At 47.8% G+C, this 20,314-nt stretch overlaps 1 protein-coding gene across 1 annotated transcript in view; it reads right to left on the bottom strand.

The window, feature by feature from the left end:
- Positions 1–14,210: 14,210 nt before the first annotated feature.
- KAT8 (lysine acetyltransferase 8) overlaps positions 14,211–20,314 on the bottom strand; it is a 33,542-nt gene continuing 27,438 nt past the window's right edge. Inside the window, exons 2-11 of the mRNA XM_075318626.1 lie at positions 17,756–18,001; positions 17,279–17,353; positions 17,029–17,204; positions 16,024–16,077; positions 15,769–15,933; positions 15,295–15,525; positions 15,124–15,217; positions 14,810–14,960; positions 14,572–14,726; positions 14,211–14,463 (exon numbers count right to left, since the gene is read on the bottom strand). Coding sequence (XP_075174741.1) covers positions 14,399–14,463; positions 14,572–14,726; positions 14,810–14,960; positions 15,124–15,217; positions 15,295–15,525; positions 15,769–15,933; positions 16,024–16,077; positions 17,029–17,204; positions 17,279–17,353; positions 17,756–17,993 — 1,404 coding nt within the window. The 5' untranslated portion in view covers positions 17,994–18,001 and the 3' untranslated portion in view covers positions 14,211–14,398. The remainder of the gene's footprint in view (positions 14,464–14,571; positions 14,727–14,809; positions 14,961–15,123; positions 15,218–15,294; positions 15,526–15,768; positions 15,934–16,023; positions 16,078–17,028; positions 17,205–17,278; positions 17,354–17,755; positions 18,002–20,314) is intronic.

The raw sequence follows: 20,314 nt of genomic DNA, 5'->3' as shown, positions 1-20,314 counted from the left end.
AATTTTTTTATTATTACTGTCAATTAGTTATGTCTGGTATCAAATAGATGCCGTGACATAACTAATTGCTGGGCTTGATGCCAGGTGACATTACACATCTGGTATCAACCCCATTTATTACCCCGTTTGCCACCGCACCAGGACCCTGAGAATACCAGACCCCAGCTGTCAGCTTCACCTTGGCTGGTGATCTAATTTGGGGGGACCCTACGTTTGTTGTTTTTTTTTAATTATTTATTTATAAATAATTAAAAAAAAAACAGCTTGGGGAGCCCTCCAAATTGATCACCAGCCAAGGTGAAGCTGTCAGCTGTGGTTTGCAGGCTACAGCTGTCTGCTTTACCCTAGCTGGCTATCAAAAATAGGGGGGACCCCACGTCATTTATTTTAATTCTTTTTTTTTTTCTTTTTGGGCTAAATATAAGGCTAGGCACCCTTTAGTGCCACATGAAAGTCACTGAAGGGCGCCAGCTTAGAAAATGCAGGGGGGTAGGACGTTATATATGTTTGACATCTATCCATTCATCCATTGTAGCATTTTAGGCTATGTGCCCACAATCAGGGTTTGCAGCGTTGTGGGCGCAGAGTGTTTTCCCTGCATCCATAACGCTGCGTTGTGCAGTAGAAGCACAGTGGAAGGATTTTTAGAAATCCCATGCCCAATGTGCTTCTTTTCTCCGCAGCATAAACTGACCTGTGGCGCAGCTTCCCGAGCCTCAGCATGTCAATTTATGCTGCGGAGACAAGAGTGTTCTCTGCAGGTAGCATAGAGCTCCACAGCAGCCTGAACCAAAATCGTGGGCATGGGCAGCTGCGTTCTCCCGTGGACAACACTCACATCTCTGCAGGAAGGCTGACACTGTGTACTAGACGCCGTGTCGCTGGATCATGGCCACATAGCCTAAAGGGGGCTTTACACGCTGCGACATCGCTAATGTGGAGTCATTGAGGTCACGGAATTTGTGACGCACATCCGGCCACATTAGCGATGTTGCTGCGTGTGACACCAATGAGCGATTTTGCATCGTTGCAAAAACGTGCAAAATCGCTCATCGGTGACATGGGGGTCCATTCTCGATTATCGTTACTGCAGCAGTAACGATGTAGTTCGTCGCTCCTGCGGCAGCACACATCGCTATGTGTGACGCCGCAGGAACGGGGAACCTCTCCTTACCTGCCGCTATGAGGAAGGAAGGAGGTGGGCGGGATGTTCCGGCCACTCATCTCCGCCCCTCCGCTTCTATTGGGCGGCCGCTCAGTGACTTCGCTGTGACGCCGCACGGACCGCCCCCTTAGAAAGGAGGCGGTTCGCCGGTCACAGCGACGTCGCCGGGCAGGTATGTGTGATGGGTCTGCGCGATGTTGTGCGGCACGGGCAGCGATTTGCCCGTGTCGCACAACAGATGGGGGCAGGTACCCACGCTAGCGTTATTGGGACCGATATCGCAGCGTGTAAAGTAGCCTTAACAGTGAGAAATTTGTTGCTACAGCAACATTTTTGTGAAGTACCTGTGGATTCAAAATGCTTACTATACTCCTGAATAAAATCCTTGAGGGGTCCAGTTTCCAAAATGGAGTCACTTGTGGGGGGTTTCTAATGCATAGGTACCCAAGAGGCCCTGCTGCTAATGTGACATGGTGCGCGCAATTTATTTAAACTTTTCCAAAATTCAAATTGTGCTCCTTCCATTCCAAGCCCTCCCATTTATCCAAACAGAGGTTTTTGGCCACATATGGGGTATCCCTGCGCTCACAAGAAATTGGATAACAACCTGTGGGGTCTATGTTTTGTTGTTGCCTCTTGAAAAAGTGAGAAATGTGATGCTAAAGAAACATTTTTGTGAAAAAAATGAAAATTTTCAATATGGCAACCTAAGCTTATCAAATTCTGTGAAGTATTCGTGAATTCAAAATGCTCAATATACACCTAGATAAAAGCCTTGAGGTGTCTTGATTCCAGAATGGGGTCACTTGTGGGGGGCCTCCACTGTTTAGGCACTTTAGGGGCTTTCCAAATGCGACATAGCGTCCAGCCAAATCTTCAGTCAAATGGCACTTTTTCCCTTCCGAGCCCTGCTATGCACCCAAACAGTTGATTTCCACCACATATAAGGTATCTGCATACTCAGGAGAAATTGCACAATACATTTTATGCAGCTTTTTTTCCTTTTACTCTTGTTAAAAAAAAAAGCTATGTGGTTGAAGTAACAATTTTGTGGTAAAATTTTATTTTTTTATTTTCATGGCTCAACGTTATAAACGTCTGTGAAGCACCTGGGGGTTCAGGGTACTCACCAAACATCTAGATAAATTCCTTGAGAGGCCTGGTTTCCAATATGGGGTCACTTGTGGTGGATTTTTGCTGTTTACGTACCTTAGGGGTCCTCCAAATGCAACATGGTGCCCGCAATCTTTTTCAGCCAAATTTCCTTTCCAAAATTCAAATATTGCTCCTTTCGTTCCAAGCCCTCCCATTTGTCCATACAAAGGTTTCAGACCACATGTGAGGTATCACCGCACTCATAAAAAAGTGGGTAACAAACATTTGAGTCAAATTTTTGGAATTACCTCTTGAAAAAGTGAGAGAATTGATGCTAAAGGAACATTTTTGAGAAAAAAATGTCAATTTTCAATATGACAACGTAACGTTATCAAAATCTGTGAAGTACCTGTGGGTCCAAAATGCTCACTATACCCCTCGATAGAAACCTTAAGGGGTCTAGTTTCCAAAATGGGGTCACTTGAGGGGGGTTCCTGCTCTTTAGGTACCTTAGGGGATCTGTAAATGCAACATGGTGCCCGCAATCTGTTTCAGCCAACTTTGCTTTCCAAAATTCAAATATTGCTCCTTTCGTTCCGAGCCCTCCCATTTACCCAAACAAAGGTTTCTGACCACATGTGGGGTATCGGCGCGCTCATAAGAAAGTGGGTAACAAAGTGTGAGGTCCAATTTTTGGTGATACCTCTTGAAAAAGAAAATTAGTGCTAAAGTAACATTTTTAGGTAAAATGTTAATTTTTATTTTTTTTCATTCCACATTACTTTAGTTCCTGTGAAGCACCTGAAGGGTTAATAAACTTCTTGAATGTGGTTTTGAGTACCTTGAGGGGTGCAGGTTTTAGAATGGTGTCACTTTTGGGTATTTTCTGTCACCCAGGCCTCTCAAAGTCACTTCAAATAGGATGTGGTCCCTAAAAAAATGGTTTTGTAAATTTTGTTGAAAAAATGGGAAATTGCTGATGAACTTTGAACCCTTCTAACTTCCTAACCCCAAAAAATTTTGTTTAAAAAATTGCGCTGATCTAAATTAGACAAGTGGTAAATGTTATCTATTAACTATTTTGTGTGACATAACTCACATGGGCATAAAAATTAAAAGTTTGAAAATTGCAAAATTTTTAATTTTTTTGTCAAATTTCAGATTTTTTCATAAATATGATAAAAAAATATCATCCTAAATTTACCTCTAACATGAAGCCCAATATGTTACGAAAAAACAATCTCAGAATCACCGGGATCCATTGAAGCGTTCCAGAGTTATAACCTTATAAAGTGACACTGGTCAAAATTGCAAAAAATGGCCTGGGCATGAAGTACAAAACTGGCTTCGTCCTTAAGGGGTTAATGTGGGACAAGCTGCTGGAGTAGGGATAGTGTATTAGAAACTTGTAGGCAGTGATTCTAGCCTTAAGAGACCTTGTGTTCTCTAATAATGTAAAGCGCTGCGGAATATGTTGGCGCTATAGAAATAAAGATTATTATTATTATTATTATTAATAATACTGCTCTTAAGCGGGCTTTACACGCTACAACATATCTAACGATGTGTCGGCGGGGTCACGTCGTAAGTGACGCACATCCGGCATCGTTAGTGGTGTTGTAGTGTGTGACAGCTACGTGCGACTGCGATTGAACATAAAACTGTTCATCGCATACACGTCGTTCATTTCCTAAAAATTGCACGTCGGGATGTTCAATGTTCCCGGGGCAGCACACATCGCAGTGTGTGACACCCCGGGAACAATGAACAGATCTTACCTGCATCCCGCCGGCTATGCAGAAGGAAGGAGGTGGGCGGGATTTTTACGTCACCCTCATCTCCGCTCCTCCGCTTCTATTGGCCGGCTGCCGTCTGATGCCGAACATCCCTCCCACTCCAGGAAGTGGATGTTCTCCACCCACATCGAGGTCGTATGGAAGGGTAAGTACGTGTGACAGCTTTTAATCGATTGTGCGACACGGTCAACAAATTGAACGTGCCGCACATACGATGGGGGCGTGTCACATCGCATACGATATCGTATGCTTAATTGAAAGGTGTAAAGCAGGCTTTAGCTGCATTTAATGTAGGACAAGCTGCTGGAGTAGGGATAGTGTATCAGAAACTTGTAGGCAGTGATTCTAGCCTTAGAGACATTGTGTTCTTTAATAATACCGTTCTTAGCTGCATTTAATGTAGGAAAAGCTGCTTGAGTAGGTATAGTGTATTAGAAGCTTGTAGGCAGAGATTCTATCCTTACATACCGTGCTGCTGCTACCTAAAAAATAAATTCTATTCTTCATAATACTACTTTTAGCTGCGTACACAATTGAGAATGTGCAAGCCGAGCGGTGTGGAAATAGTCGTCCCGCTGATGGTGCACGTAGAAGTCCTTGCTGTGAGCCACAGCAAAGTGGGCTTGCCACAGAAGGACACCAAAAATACTTATCATCTAGACCTAGCTTCCTGTCTCACTTTGCAGGGGACACGGGACACCATTCTTGAAGCCAGAACAGTGTGAACAGATTGTGGGCTGGATGGCAGATAATGCTTTTAGTGTGTTTACAAGCATCATCCTGTCTTCCACACGATCAAGTCTCACTAGCCGAGAGTCTGCTCTTGACCACATAATCCTCACCCTGATCCTCCATCCTCACAGCATTGCGAGTCTCAGGAGACAAGAGACCCCACACTTGGAGACTCCGAGGAGCTCTTTACCTTTCATTTATGGTTTCTTCTGGACTCTCATCATGCACGTTTCAAGAGTCAGATGACAATATGTGTGCGGTGATGCCAAAATATTCGAGCAGCCATGGTTAGAAGAAGCCGACTGTGGGGAATGGGAATTACGGTCTCAAGAGGTGATTAAGTCTACAAATCAGGAGGACCAGAGTAGAAGTGGAAGACAAGGTGGTGGATAATGAAGTCACTAACCCAACGTGGGAAGGTGCCATGCAGAGCAAGGACAGCACCACAGAAGAGTGGACAACTGTTCCCCAGAGCAACCACACATGGCCAGATCACAGGCTAAGGGTGACTTGTTCACTCAAGACCATATAAATATATTCTCAACCCTAGAGGATAAACACCCAGAAAAAAACAAACAACCTTTAAAACCATCTTTAATAAAATACTGGTTTTAGAACTTGTCTTTTTGTTTTTTTAAGGGTTAGGTGTTCCCCAGTCAGGCGCTTTTTTTTTTTTTTTTTTTTTACAAAAAGTGCAGAAAACAAGAGCACGGTCATTTATAACCTGTGCCGTGCAAAGCTCAGTAGGGGCCAGATCACTACCAGCCTGACCTCCACCAGCATGTACGTTATCCAAGGACCCGACTAAGTGGGCTGAGCACCTGGGTCCACAATCATTATCTGCGGGTGACCTCATTGCCTCTTCCCCTGAGCTACATGCTGGTCAATGTCCTGTCCAGAACACTGGCGTGGATGCCTCCCCCCCGCACCTGTCTCTGCACATTCACAAACACCATCAACAACCACGTCCACTTTCTGGTCCCAACGTAGAGTCCATCTGTCTCTACCAGGGCCGGATTATAGGCGGGGCAGGCGGGGATTCAGCCCCGGGGCCCCCACCAAAAGAGCTTCCAAGGGGGCCCCCACCACCAGGGCCATACTTGCCACCCGTTAGCAATTTTTTTTTTTCTTCACACCCGCTCCCCCTCCGTAAAGACAGTCTAATAAATCAGCTGTGTTTTCGGCGGGGGGGGGGCGCACCTACATTTTTTTGTATCTGCGTCTCTAAGACGCAAAAACAAACTGCGGGCGCAGGACGCTGATTGACCCCGGAAGTACCAGCGCTTGTACTTCCGGGGTCAGAGGTGTGCCTGCTCCCTGCTCTGCTGCGGCGTCCAATGCTGAATGCTGCGGACGTCACAGCAGGATGCCGCGGATGTCACAGCAGGACGCCGCGGCCGCGGAGGAGAAGACGGACGCCGTGGCCGCGGAGGAGAAGACGGATGCCGCGGCCAGGAGAGGAGAAGACGGACACCGCGGCCAGGAGAGGAGACTCACCGAAGCAGGAGGATGGCCGTGGCACCGGAACAGCAGCAGGAGGACGGCGGCATATACTGGAGCAGCAGGAGGATGGCATCAGAGCAGGTAAGGGCAGAGCCGAAGAAAGATGTGTGGTGTGTGTGTGTGTGTGAAGCAGAGCTGAAGAAAGATGTGTGTGTGTCTGTGAGAAACAGAGCTGTGTGTGTGTGTGTGTGTGTGTGAGAGAGAAACAGCTGTGTGTGTGAGAAACAGAGCTGTGTGTGTGTGTGTGTGTGTGAAACAGAGCTGTGTGTGTGTGTGTGTGTGTGTGTGTGAAGCAGAGCTGTGTGTGTGAAGCAGAGCTGAAGATAGATGTGTTTGTGTGTGTGTGTGTGTGTGTGTGAGAAACAGAGCTGTGTGTGTGTGTCTGTGTGTGTGTGTGTGTGAAGCAGAGCTGTGTGTGTGTGTGTGAAGCAGAGCTGTGTGTGTGTGTGTGTGTGTGTGTGAAGCAGAGCTGAAGAAAGATGTGTGGTGTGAAGCAGAGCTGTGTGTGAAGCAGAGCTGTGTGTGTGTGTGTGTGAAGCAGAGCTGTGTGTGTGTGTGTGTGAAGCAGAGCTGTGTGTGTGTGTGTGTGTGTGAAGCAGAGCTGTGTGTGAAGCAGAGCTGTGTGTGTGTGTGTGTGTGTGTGTGTGAAGCAGAGCTGTGTGTGTGTGTGTGTGTGTGAAGCAGAGCTGTGTGTGTGTGTGTGTGAAGCAGAGCTGTGTGTGTGTGTGTGTGTGTGTGTGTGTGAGAAGCAGAGCTGTGTGTGTATATATATGAATCAGAGCAGTCTGTGCGGCACCCCAGAGCGCTAAGCCACCCATCCCAGTAATGTGTACGCCACCAGAGCTGTTTGCCACTCCAGTAACATCTATGCCCCCCCCCCGTAATGTCTATGCCCCCTGCCCCTCCTGTAATGTATATAATGTAGGCCCCAGCCCATCCTGTGATGTATATACAGCAGTGCTGTGTCAGTGTGCACGGTGTGCAGTCATGACTGTTAGTGATGGCCATCATGCAACACAGCCACATGTCCTGGAGGAGCGGGACGGAAACAAGCGGGGGAGGTGAGTGATGCTGCTTGTGACTTCTCCATATTAACACCTGTAATGCGCCTGTGTCTGCATGTATGTCAGTGTATATGACTGTGCATATATTTGTCTGTTTAAATGTATTTTTGTGAATTCGTCTTCAAATATGTATATGTACGTATGCCTGTATGTGTATGTGCGTGTCTGCGTGTGGATGGGGCCCACTGAGACTGTGAGTGATCCTGGACTGTGTCTGTATTGTACTGTGTGTATAAGTGACGGCTGTGAGTGATCCTGGACTGTATCTGTATTGTACTGTGTGTATAAGTGACGTCTGTGAGTGATCCTGGACTGTGTCTGTATTGTACTGTGTGTATAAGTGACAGCTGTGAGTGATCCTGGACTGTATCTGTATTGTACTGTGTGTATAAGTGACGGCTGTGAGTGATCCTGGACTGTATCTGTATTGTACTGTGTGTATAAGTGACGGCTGTGAGTGATCCTGGACTGTATCTGTATTGTAGTCCTGTAAATCTGAATGTGGCAGAAGAGGATAAGATAAAGGTTCATTGAATTTATATCTAAATGCTACAGTTCGTGCTCTACTGTTATGGCTAAAAATGTTAACGTTTATGGGGCCCCCACCAGATTTTCTGCCCAGGGGCCCCCACCAACCTTAATCCGGCCCTGGTCTCTACTGTAGGCTTTGGAACGCAAGCGGAAATACGCAGCCGCCCACCCACAGGTCCAAACACTAAACAGACAAATTTTTAGACTGCTTGCCCTGGATAAGTTGCCATTTAGGCTTGTGGACACTGATGTTTTCTGTAACCTCGTGGTGGTGGTCGTCTCCCTGTACTCTGTTCCCAGCAGTCCCTATTTCTCCCGGTGTGCCGTCTCTGCCTTACACAAGCACGTCATGTAACATCACCTGTGCCCTGACCAACACAGTTACTGGGAAGGTACACATGACCACCGACACGTGGACAAAAGCTTGTGGCCACGAATGCTATATTTCCATGATGGCACACTGGGTGGAGCCTGAGACGGCACATGTGCTACCAACACTCAGAATTGCTGGTCTTAGTTCCATTAGGGTTTCCTCCACCTCCTACACCAGTTCCTGCACCACCTCCTTCTCCACCATGTCAAAATGGTTGTCCTTATCGGTCACAAGCTGAACGCTCTGCAGCACGGCCTCTGTGAAGCGGCAACAGGCTCTGCGGAAACTCATGTCTTTAGGTAACAAACGGCACACACCACCACAGAGTCGCTGAAAGCTCTAACAGACCATCCAGATCTGTGGCTCTCTCCAATGATCCTCCAACCAGGAATGGTCATGTGTGATAATGGCTGTAACATGGTCTAGGCTCTGAAGCTTGGCAAGCTTGCACATGTACCATGTCTAGCCAACGTGCACAACTTAGTGGTTCAGTGCTCTCTGAAAACCCTACCCAGATTTGCCTCAGTTACTTGTGAAGGTGCACTGCATGTGCGCCAATTACACAAGTCACCTACAGCTGCTGCCGGTCTGGCACAGCTTCAGCAGTGCTTTCAAGTTCCAGCTCTCCCACTGGTTTGTGATCTGCCCACACGCTAGAACTTAACATTACACATTGTCCAGGCTTTGTGGGCAGCAGGGGGTTGTAGTTGAATACCAGCTACAAAATTCCCTTCGGTATTCCGGTTAGCTTCCACATATAAGAACCGATGAGTGGCCATGAATATCTGACATCCGCTACGGTTCTCCAAAACTTTGAGGAATCAACCAAGATGGTGATTAGTGATGACGCCATAATCAGCTTCTGTGTATACTGAAATACTCGCTGCTCACAACGAAAGAGGAAGCTTTGTATGTGGAACAGGTGGAGAAGGAGGAAGAAAATACACAGGGTGATACTACCCAACCTCATCACATCTTCTCAGCACGGATAAGGAGGAGAAGGCTTAGGAGGACATGGACAGTCGTTTCTCTGGAAGGGACAGGGACGTCTTGCCTGTTGGGTGTCTAGCACACATGGCTGAATTTATGTGCTGTTTCCTTTCCCATGACCCTTGTGTAATACATATTTTGTGCAACATTGATTACTGGTTATTCACCCTTCTCGACCAACACAAAAAAAACTTTCCATCTCACCTTCCTTCGATCGAGAGGGCTACTGAAATGGTGCAATACCAGAAGGCCATAGTTAAAGAATTGTTGAAAAAATTCTCATCTGACTACGCTGGCGGCAGAGATCAGAGTTCTTTAAAAAATCAAGGAATAGAGGGAGACAGACAGTGGAACCAACAGAGGCCGGGGAACACTATCAAAAGTCTGGGACAGTTTCATTAGACCTTCCCAGTCCCTGATGCATGGGATACTCTTACAAGGAGGGATAAGTTTATCAAGATAGTGAAGGATTACATAGCCGACCGTACCATTATCCTCCGTTATTCCTCTGTGCCATACAATTATTGGGTATCCAAGCTGGACACGTGGCATGAGCTGGCCCTCTATGTCTCTATACAGGGTGTATCGGAGTCCCTCTTTTATGTCTAATGTAGGGTGTATCAGAGTCCCTCCTCTATGTCTAATGCAGGGTGTATCAGAGTCCCTCCTTTATGTCTAATGCAGGGTGTATCGGAGTCCCTCCTTTATGTCTAATGCAGGGTGTATCAGAGTCCCTCCTTTATGTCTAATGCAGGGTGTATCAGAGTCACCTCCTTTATGTCTAATGCAGGGTGTATCAGAGTCCCTCCTCTATGTCTAATGCAGGGTGTATCAGAGTCCCTCCTTTATGTCTAATGCAGGGTGTATCGGAGTCCCTCCTTTATGTCTAATGCAGGGTGTATCAGAGTCCCTCCTTTATGTCTAATGCAGGGTGTATCGGAGTCCCTCCTCTATGTCTAATGCAGGGTGTATCGGAGTCCCTCCTCTATGTCTAATGCAGGGTGTATCAGAGTCCCTCGTTTAGGTCTATGGCTGGAAACATCTATGTGAGTAAAATCGGTCCGAGTTGGCTGGAAAAAACTCGGCTGATTTTAGTTCACGTTAGGTCAGAGTGCAATGCAACTGCACTGCGATCCTGAGATTTTTCTCATGATTGCAGTGCGTGTCAAATGCGTGTGTGATCCTTTTTTTCTCAGCAGCTGTCATCTGCCATTCAGCTCTGCTACATGGCCGCTGACAGCAGCCACAGACAGCCATGTAGCAGAGCTGAATGGCAGATGACAGCAGACACAGAGCCGCGTGATCAGAATTAACTCGGGTGGACTTCACCCGACTTCATTGTCATGCCGCGGCTCTGTCTGTGTTGCGTCCTGATTAGCGGTCACCCGTGAAGGATTCACCGGTGACCGCTAATCTCCTGAGTGACTGAATTGAGCAGCGCGATTAGCGCTGCCGTCACTCAGGTTACCCGCGGCCAGCTGGATCCTCCCCCCGTGACTGCAACTCACCTGTGACTTCATCGCTGTCACTCGGGTGACTTGCAGTCACTGTTGGAGGATCCAGCAGTGTCCGCGAGTAACCTGAGTGACATCAGCTGATCACGCTTCTCACCTCAGTTGCTGCGTGGAGGTGACCGGAGCGGCGGTGTCTTCTGCAGCTCCTGTCACCTTCAAGTAGCAGAGCTGGAAGCAACACTGGACCTACGTGGATTACGTCGGACATGAATGGGTTTTTTGGGTACTTAATAAAGTGGTGAACGAGGGTCTTTGTTATTGTTTATTATTGCAAATAAAGGATTTTTTCACTGTGTGTGTTTATTAACTTTAATTTACAGGTTAATCATGGAGGGTGTCTCATAGACGCCTGCAATGATTAATCTAGGATTTAGTGGCAGCTATGGGCTGGCATTAACTCCTTATTACCCCGATTGCCAACGCACCAGGGCAAAATCGGGAAGAGCCGGGTACAGTCCCAGAACAGTCGCATCTAATAGAAGCGGCCATCCTGGGCGGCTGTTGGCTGATATTGTTAGGCTGGGGGGCTCCCCGTAACGTGGAGCTCCCCATCCTGAGAATACCAGCCTTGAGCCGTATGGCTTTATCTGGCTGGTATTAAAATTGGGGGGGGGAACCGCACGCCGTATTAATTTATTTATTTTACTGCACAGCATAGACACGCCCACTGGCTGCTGTGATTGGTTGCAGTGAGACAGCTGTCACTCAGCGTGGGGGCGTGTCTGACTGCAACCAATCATAGGCGCCGGTGGGCGGGGAAAGCAGGGAATGCGAGATTGAATAATGAGCGGCCGGCTTTTTCCAAAGAGGAGAAGCCGCCGGAGTAGTGTGAACGCCGTGCAGCGCCGCGCTGGTGATCGGGAATCGATGAGTATGAGAGAGAGAAGGGGGGGGGGGGGAGAGGGATAGACCGACATGGACAGAGAGTGAGGGACAGAGATAGTGACCGACCGACAGAGAGAGAATAGAGACCGAGGGGGAGAGACCGACTGACAGAGAATAGTGATTGACAGACATTGTGAGACCTTACTCGTTTCCAGTGTTTTAGGACACATGCGAGAAATGTATTTAGAAAAATCGGATGTCACTAGGATGGTGTGAGTGCCGTCCCATGACATCTGATTTTTTACATGCTCCCATAGACTTGCATTGGAGAGACTCACAGTAGACACTCTCAAAAAAGCAGCATGCTGCGATTTTTTCTCAGTCCGATTTGGACTGAGGGGAAAAAAAAAACAACAAAAAAACGCAAATGCGAGCTGAATCATTCACTAACATGTGTCCGATTCCAATGCGAGATTTTATCGCATTGCTCTACTGCTAGAAATTCGCAAGTGAGAAGCAGCCCTATTGCAGGGTGTATCAGAGTCCCTCCTTTATGTGTAATACAGAGTGTATCAGAGTCCCTTCTTTATGTCTAATGCAGGGTGTATCAGCGTCCCTCCTTTATGTCTAATACAGGGTGTATCAGAGTCCCTCCTTTATGTCTAATACAGGGTGTATCAGAGTCCCTCCTTTATGTGTAATGCAGGGTGTATCGGAGTCCCTTCTTTATGTCTAATGCAGGGTGTATCAGCGTCCCTCCTTTATGTCTAATACAGGGTGTATCAGAGTCCCTCCTTTATGTCTAATACAGGGTGTATCAGAGTCCCTCCTTTATGTGTAATACAGAGTGTATCAGAGTCCCTTCTTTATGTCTAATGCAGGGTGTATCAGAGTCCCTCCTTTATGTGTAATACAGAGTGTATCGGAGTCCCTCCTTTATGTCTAATGCAGGGTGTAGAGTCCCTCCTTTATGTCTAATACAGGGTGTATCAGAGTCCCTCCTTTATGTCTAATACAGGGTGTATCGGAGTCCCTCCTTTATGTCTAATGCAGGGTGTATCGGAGTCCCTCCTTTATGTCTAATGCAGGGTGTATCGGAGTCCCTCCTTTATGTCTAATGCAGGGTGTATCAGCGTCCCTCCTTTATGTCTAATGCAGGGTGTATTAGAGTCCCTCCTTTATGTCTAATACAGGGTGTATCGGAGTCCCTCCTCTCTGTCTCATGCCGGGTGTATCGGAGTCCCTCCTTTATGTCTAATGCAGGGTGTATCGGAGTCCCTCCTTTATGTCTAATGCAGGGTGTATCGGAGTCCCTCCTTTATGTCTAATGCAGGGTGTATCGGAGTCCCTCCTTTATGTCTAATGCAGGGTGTATCGGAGTCCCTCCTTTATGTCTAATGCAGGGTGTATCGGAGTCCCTCCTTTATGTCTAATGCAGGGTGTATCGGAGTCCCTCCTTTATGTCTAATGCAGGGTGTATCGGAGTCCCTCCTTTATGTCTAATGCAGGGTGTATCGGAGTCCCTCCTTTATGTCTAATGCAGGGTGTATCGGAGTCCCTCCTTTATGTCTAATGCAGGGTGTATCGGAGTCCCTCCTTTATGTCTAATGCAGGGTGTATCGGAGTTCCACTTCCTTCTACCTTTTGCCAGTTTTTGCTTTGTCCGCATAAAATTTGTAAGGTTTAGAGTCCCAGATATGGCAGTAAAATGTTAAAATGATATTGACCGGAGAGACTACCGGTAGGTGTAGTTTTATTTCCTCCTCTACTATGTCATGTACTGCAGTTATGCGTAACAGGGTAATATGGTGAGCGAGGGCCCAGCAATAAGTGCTATGTTTACGTTAGATTTTTTTTCATCGTTTTTAATGCGTTTGATGCAAATTAAAAGCTGATTTTACAGTCCCAGCAAAAGCGATGAGACGTCATAAAACTAATGCACACAATTGTTTATTTTTCCCTGACCGAAATGGAAAAGTGCTGCATTTTTTAAAAACCACTGAGTGTGAATATAGCCAAAGGGGTTGAGGAGGAGGTTTTTTTCCCTTTATTAACTTTCCTTATATACATGTAATTATACAGGAAAGAATATTTCCTAACTTTTTCACTTTCATCTTCGGTTTTGTTATGTTTTATTGTCATTCCGTAAAAGTTGCGTAATCCTCTGACAACATTGTTCCCAGCAGCGACGTTGGAGTCAAATATACGTCCGGGCATCTTCCCCATGCTGTTCCCATTTCATTTCAGTGATTTTCATCCCCCCCCCCCAGACCTCGCGGGGGTTTGCCGGATAAATATTTGAGTTTCGTTACTAGAGAGGAGAAATATAGAAGACTCGACTTGCGTAACGACCACTCGAACATCTAAGTGCTCACTCATGACGTGTACAGCCCTTTATAGTCACACGCCTCGTTCGTGGTCCTCCGGCCCCATCAGTCGGATATTCCTCGGTAACGGCCGAGTTTGCACAAGGACAGAGAACTGTAAATCAGCATCCAGAGACCATAACACTTTATTCCTGGTCCTGTGAGAATATGGGGCAGGGATGTCCCGCGCCATCTACAAAGACCGAGGAGTAATCTGTCGTTTGTGCGGAAAACGTTCATAATTTCGAACCCATCGTACAAAAAAAAGAAGACAATTTATTATATAAAAATATAACAGAAGAGAAATGAACATCTGGAGCCGCTACATGTAGCGCGTTCACAGGACGACCGCCGGGTACCACGTCCTACTGGTGCGAATTACTGGGCGCCGGGAAGGTCGCCCCAACACACACGACCTCATCCAAGCTTGTGTCCGCTGTCACCTCACTTTTTAGACACCTTTATTAACTTGTGTTTCGGGGGGGCCCACTTTAGGTTCAACGAATCCACTGCACAGAGAAGAAGAACAGATCAATCCCAAGTACCGAGCGTCAAACTGGACGACACATACTGACCAGCCGGGAACGCCGGCACACCACCGAGGAACCGGCTCATACCTGTAATGGGGGGCTTCTTATACTGCGCGCTCTTAAGGTGTTCCTCCACCAGTTTGGGGGTGACGCAGATAACATGTTGCCCCTTCCAGTATTTGACCATGTTCAGTGACTGCAGAGTCCCGATGATGTCGTTCTGTGTGATACTCGTCATCCGGCTGGATGGGAAGAATGACGGAAAGTTACAAAATGTGGCAGATAGATGAGACCGTGACGGGAATGAGCTAGGGTGGGACATCACCTCAGGTCCTTGATGGAGAGCGTCCCCCGGAAGTCTCGCAGGATCTCCAGGAGCACCCAGGACCAGTAGCTGCGGTAGCTCAGTTTGCCCAGGTCTGACAATGGCTTTTCGGGTGATCCCACGGTGTTCTCCAGTTTAGAGAGTTCATAACCTGAGACACAGAAGACGATCCGGTCACCAAGATTTCCCCGCACAGGGAACAGCAGCGGGTGGTGGGGATCCCCCTGTGCACGGTGCCAGAGTACCATTAACTCATCTAAATTGTTAAAACCAGAATTCCCCCTCTAAACAGTTAGTGGCATCCGGTCACTTACTGAAGGCGATGAGGAACTTTCCGTAGCCGCGCCGCTGGTACGGGGGCAGGGTCAGGATACAAGCCACGTTGTTTCCATCTGGAGACTCCTTCTCCTGCAACAACACGGATCCTCAGTTATTCCTCACGTTAGGAGCAGAGACGAGGAACTTATTTTTATTTCTGAAATTACCTTTGAGAAATACCCCACGATGTGCGCTCCCTGCCGGTCGACCTCCGTCAGAATGTAAAAGACGAATGGCTCCACGTCGAAGTACAGCGTCTTGTGGTCCAAGAAGAGTTTGGCCAGGAGACACAGATTTTGGCAGTAGATCTTGTGGTCTTTGCCATCGACCTCGTACACGGAGATGTTGTTCTTTCTGTAGATTTCCTTCCCTGGAGGTTGCCGCCACTGGCACAGGCCCTGGGTAGTCACAAAAAGAAGGATGTGGTGAGGTCTGCGTGAAGCCACCCACAAATTCTTACTACTTTCAAGGGATCCAACTAAGTGATAACCTGCAGATTGTTGGGAGTCTCGTTGTGCGGGGGGCCCTGTTACGTGACTGGGGGCCCCGGCTGAAATCCACAAGTTATACCCCATCGTGTACAGGTATCTGCTATTCAATGTTACCAACTACCAGAAGAAATGAGCGGCGCAATGTCTCACCAGATGATAGCGATAACTTTTCTCGAACTTCATGTACTTCAGGCAATATTCGCACACCCACAGCTTGGGCTGCTTCCCGTAATCCTCCGGGAACGGAGAGAAGTACCAAGCGTCGATTTCGTAGTTCCCGATGTGAATCTTGTCTACGTATTTAACTTTTGTAATCTGAAGATTATTAAATTTATTTTTAAAAAAGTTAGGGAGGAACCGTATAACTGTTAGAGGTATTCACCTTACGCTCCGGCGCGGACTCACCGCCTCGTGTTCCTTCTCCAGCGCGGCTGTGGTGGGATCCATCTCTGCGTACGTCTGGAAAGTGTATGGAAAGTAGGGTGAATACAACACAACCTTGCCAATTACAGACTGAATTAAGGTCATCCAAACCTTGCGATTTCAGAGACAACAACCGATCATGTCATATGTACTGGCTGTTTGTGGAATAAAACGATTGGACATGCTGAATTACAACATGCTCAATCCTGTGAGCGAAAGGGCGATAAGTCACCATTAACAAGGTGCACAAAAAGGAGTGTACAGCTCAATCGACTGAAAACTAAGCACACAGCCTTGTGAAGCATCTATAAATCGCACCTTTAGTGTTCTAGTCGCTGCGCGTATTCTGCAGAAACTGACTTTAAATCAAATATGTGGCCCCCCGGGCGAGGCCGGCCAAGAGGCTGAGTGCACCCCCCGGGAGGAAGGATGGATGTGCAGAGGGGCAGAATAAGACCACCATATGGAAGGATGTACGGAAGGGCAGAATAAGACCACCATATGGAAGGATGTGCAGAGGGGCAGAATAAGACCACCATATGGAAGGATGTGCGGAGGGGCAGAATAAGACCACCATATGGAAGGATGTGCGAAGGGGCAGAATAAGACCACCATATGGAAGGATGTACGGAGGGGCAGAATAAGACCACCATATTGAAGGATGTGCGGAGGGGCAGAATAAGACCACCATATGGAAGGATGTGCGGAGGGGCAGAATAAGACCACCATATGGAAGGATGTACGGAGGGGCAGAATAAGACCACCATATTGAAGGATGTGCGGAGGGGCAGAATAAGACCACCATATGGAAGGATGTACGGAGGGGCAGAATAAGACCACCATATGGAAGGATGTACGGAGGGGCAGAATAAGACCACCATATTGAAGGATGTGCGGAGGGGCAGAATAAGACCACCATATGGAAGGATGTACGGAGGGGCAGAATAAGACCACCATATGGAAGGATGTAGGGGGGGGCAGACTCACCTTCTGCACATGATTGATCTCATCGTGTTTCCTCTTCTGGTTTCTGGTGATTTTCCGCTCCGGCTGCTCCGACAGTTCGTTCAGGTACTGGTCTGTGTTCTTCTGAACCGCGTCCTTTGCCGTCTTGGTCAGCGCCAGGCGATTTTTATCCACCCACTCGTCCAGTCGCCGGTTAACTAGGAAGAGATTGGAGAATGTGTAGGACCGCGGCAGTACAGCGAGATCTACGGAAATATGGCCGGATACTCACAGCCCACGTAGTGCACGTAGAACTCCTCTCGTCCTTCCTGCTCGTTCAGCCGAGACTGGATCACCTCCGCGGAGTCTGAAGACAAGACAAAGACGTTATGACAAGAGCTGTCAGGCGGTGAAGGGACCATCTGTCTCCAGAACACTGATCGGAGGTATTAAGTTTAGGGATTGCTTAACCCCATTACGGACGGGCCAAGATGGCGGTGTTGGAAGTCTTCGGAAGGCTTCTAGCTGTCATAGTAATGCATCGGCACGCTATGATTAGGTTGCAGGGAATGTGATGGGCGACTGAACAGGCAACATCTACTTCCAGTCGCTGCTGTTACAGGCAGGTGTCGACTACATTACACGGGCCCCTGTTCCAACAACCCGTATGACGTCCATGTATGCGTGGATGCGGGATGGGGATAAACAGAACCATCTGCTCGACACTGTTACTTGTATCCCACCATAACCGACTCTACTAGTCTCTTACGCCAGGTGTTGTCAGCTCTCCGGCACAGGTAGGTTTCGCCAATCTCCACAGTCACCTCTGGGTCTCTCCCACCTGCGGAGACTGACCCGGTTTCTCCTCCGGACCCAACCTCGTCGTCCTCCTCCTCTTTTACGCTCCCTTGCTCCAGGCTGTCATCCTGGTGTGGGAGAGGATCGTGCTGGTTCTCCCCGACTCCTGCCGACATGGACTTGTGTTCCTCAGGAACGGAATCGTCCATGGCCACCGCTGCAAAAATAGAAGGGGCAGGTGAGAGAGTGAACAGAATACAAAGAGTCAGCACATGCTAAGGACAATCAGGGGACAAATACAGACACAGCGTCAGCACCTGGTACGTACAATCGGGTCAGAAATACAGACACAGCGTCAGCACCTGGTAGGTACAATCGGGTCAGAAATACAGACACAGCGTCAGCACCTGGTAGGTACAATCGGGTCAGAAATACAGACACAGCGTCAGCACCTGGTACGTACAATCAGGTCAGAAATACAGACACAGCGTCAGTACCGGGTACGTACAATCGGGTCAGAAACACAGACACAGCGTCAGCACCTGGTATGTACAATCGGGCCAGAAATACAGACACAGCCTCAGCACCGGGTACGTACAATCGGGTCAGAAACACAGACACAGCGTCAGCACCTGGTATGTACAATCGGGTCAGAAATACAGACACAGCCTCAGCACCGGGTACGTACAATCGGGCCAGAAATATAGACACAGTACATTCTCTGTACTCAGTGCACCTGATGGCGACACAACTGATGTCCAACTACTACAAGAAATTGTGTAAGACTTTAGACAGAACCAGATCAATCCCTTGCTGCTGCTCTGGGGGTGACTAGAATATTAAGAAAAAAAATCAAATTAAAAAAAAAAAAAAATATCAATTGCAAACATCAACACAAGAGGGACAAATGGCGTCGGTCATATCCGAGCATGTGAAGTAACATACCGCCACACTGTGCACATCATGAGCAAAAAGTTGCCAATCCACGGCCAGATGCTAAATCAAAAGACCAACATCTGAAGAAGCAGAGCTGCAGTGTAAAGCAAGAGTTGCCTGTGATGATAGAAAGGGTGAATTTCAGGCCGCCTTAGACTCCAGCAGACAATGCCGCTAATCTGGAGTCACACTGATAGATTTTTTTTTTTTTTAAAACATCTTTTTATTGAAATTTAACCGAGTTTCTTTTACAATCTGCTCTTATACAAAGAGCATTTCATTGATGACATTGTAATCAAAACAGTCCCGCCCCCCCTCCCCCCGCTCTGCGTGCGACCAGAAGCAACTTAAAATGGTAACTTATGTAATTGGTATGTGTCCATTGAGCAGTTCAAGAAGGTACCAAGAGGTCTGTCCAAACTGAGATTTAAGTCTATCCTTAAGCACTGTAGCCCAGTTAGGTATAAATAAGAAGGGAATTTTGTTACTTACCGTAAATTCCTTTTCTTCTAGCTCTTATTGGGAGACCCAGACGATTGGGGTATAGCTACTGCCCTCCGGAGGCCACACAAAGCACTACACTAAAAAGTGCAAGGCCCCTCCCCTTCTGGCTATACCCCCCCGTGGTATCACGGGTTCTCCAGTTTTAGTGCCAAAGCAAGAAGGAGGAAGCCAATAACTGGTTTAAACAAATTAACTCCGAATAACGTCGGAGAACTGAAAAACCGTTCAACATGAACAACATGTGTACCCGCAAACAACAAAAAAATCCCGAAGGACAACAGGGCGGGTGCTGGGTCTCCCAATAAGAGCTAGAAGAAAAGGAATTTACGGTAAGTAACAAAATTCCCTTCTTCTTCAGCGCTCTATTGGGAGACCCAGACGATTGGGACGTCCAAAAGCTGTCCCTGGGTGGGTAAAGAGATACCTCATGTTAGAGCTGCAAAACAGCCCTCCCCTACGGGGATGTCACTGCCGCCTGCAGGACTCTTCTACCTAGGCTGGCGTCCGCCGAAGCATAGGTATGCACCTGATAATGTTTGGTGAAAGTGTGCAGACTCGACCAGGTAGCTGCCTGGCACACCTGTTGAGCCGAAGCCTGGTGTCGTAATGCCCAGGACGCACCCACGGCTCTGGTTGAGTGGGCTTTTAGCCCTGAAGGAACCGGAAGCCCCGCAGAACGGTAGGCCTCTAGAATTGGTTCTTTGATCCATCGAGCCAGGGTGGCTTTAGAAGCCTGCAACCCCTTGCGCGGACCAGCGACAAGGACAAAAAGTGCATCGGAACGGCGCATGGGCGCCGTGCGGGAAATGTAGATTCTGAGTGCTCTCACCAGATCTAGCAAACGTAAGTCCTTTTCATACCGGTGAACCGGATGAGGACAAAAGGAAGGCAAGGATATATCCTGATTAAGATGAAACGAGGATACGACCTTAGGGAGAAACTCCGGAATGGGGCGCAGCACTACCTTGTCCTGGTGGAACACCAGGAAGGGAGCCTTGGATGACAGAGCTGCCAGCTCCGACACTCGCCGAAGCGATGTGATCGCAACAAGAAACGCCACTTTCTGTGACAGGCGAGAAAAGGAAACTTC

This window comes from Anomaloglossus baeobatrachus, chromosome 7 (assembly GCF_048569485.1).
Source record: "Anomaloglossus baeobatrachus isolate aAnoBae1 chromosome 7, aAnoBae1.hap1, whole genome shotgun sequence".
NCBI classification, from domain to species: domain Eukaryota; kingdom Metazoa; phylum Chordata; class Amphibia; order Anura; family Aromobatidae; genus Anomaloglossus; species Anomaloglossus baeobatrachus.
The sequence above is the reverse complement of the archived record's forward strand: the minus strand, read 5'-3'. Positions and strand labels throughout refer to the sequence as shown.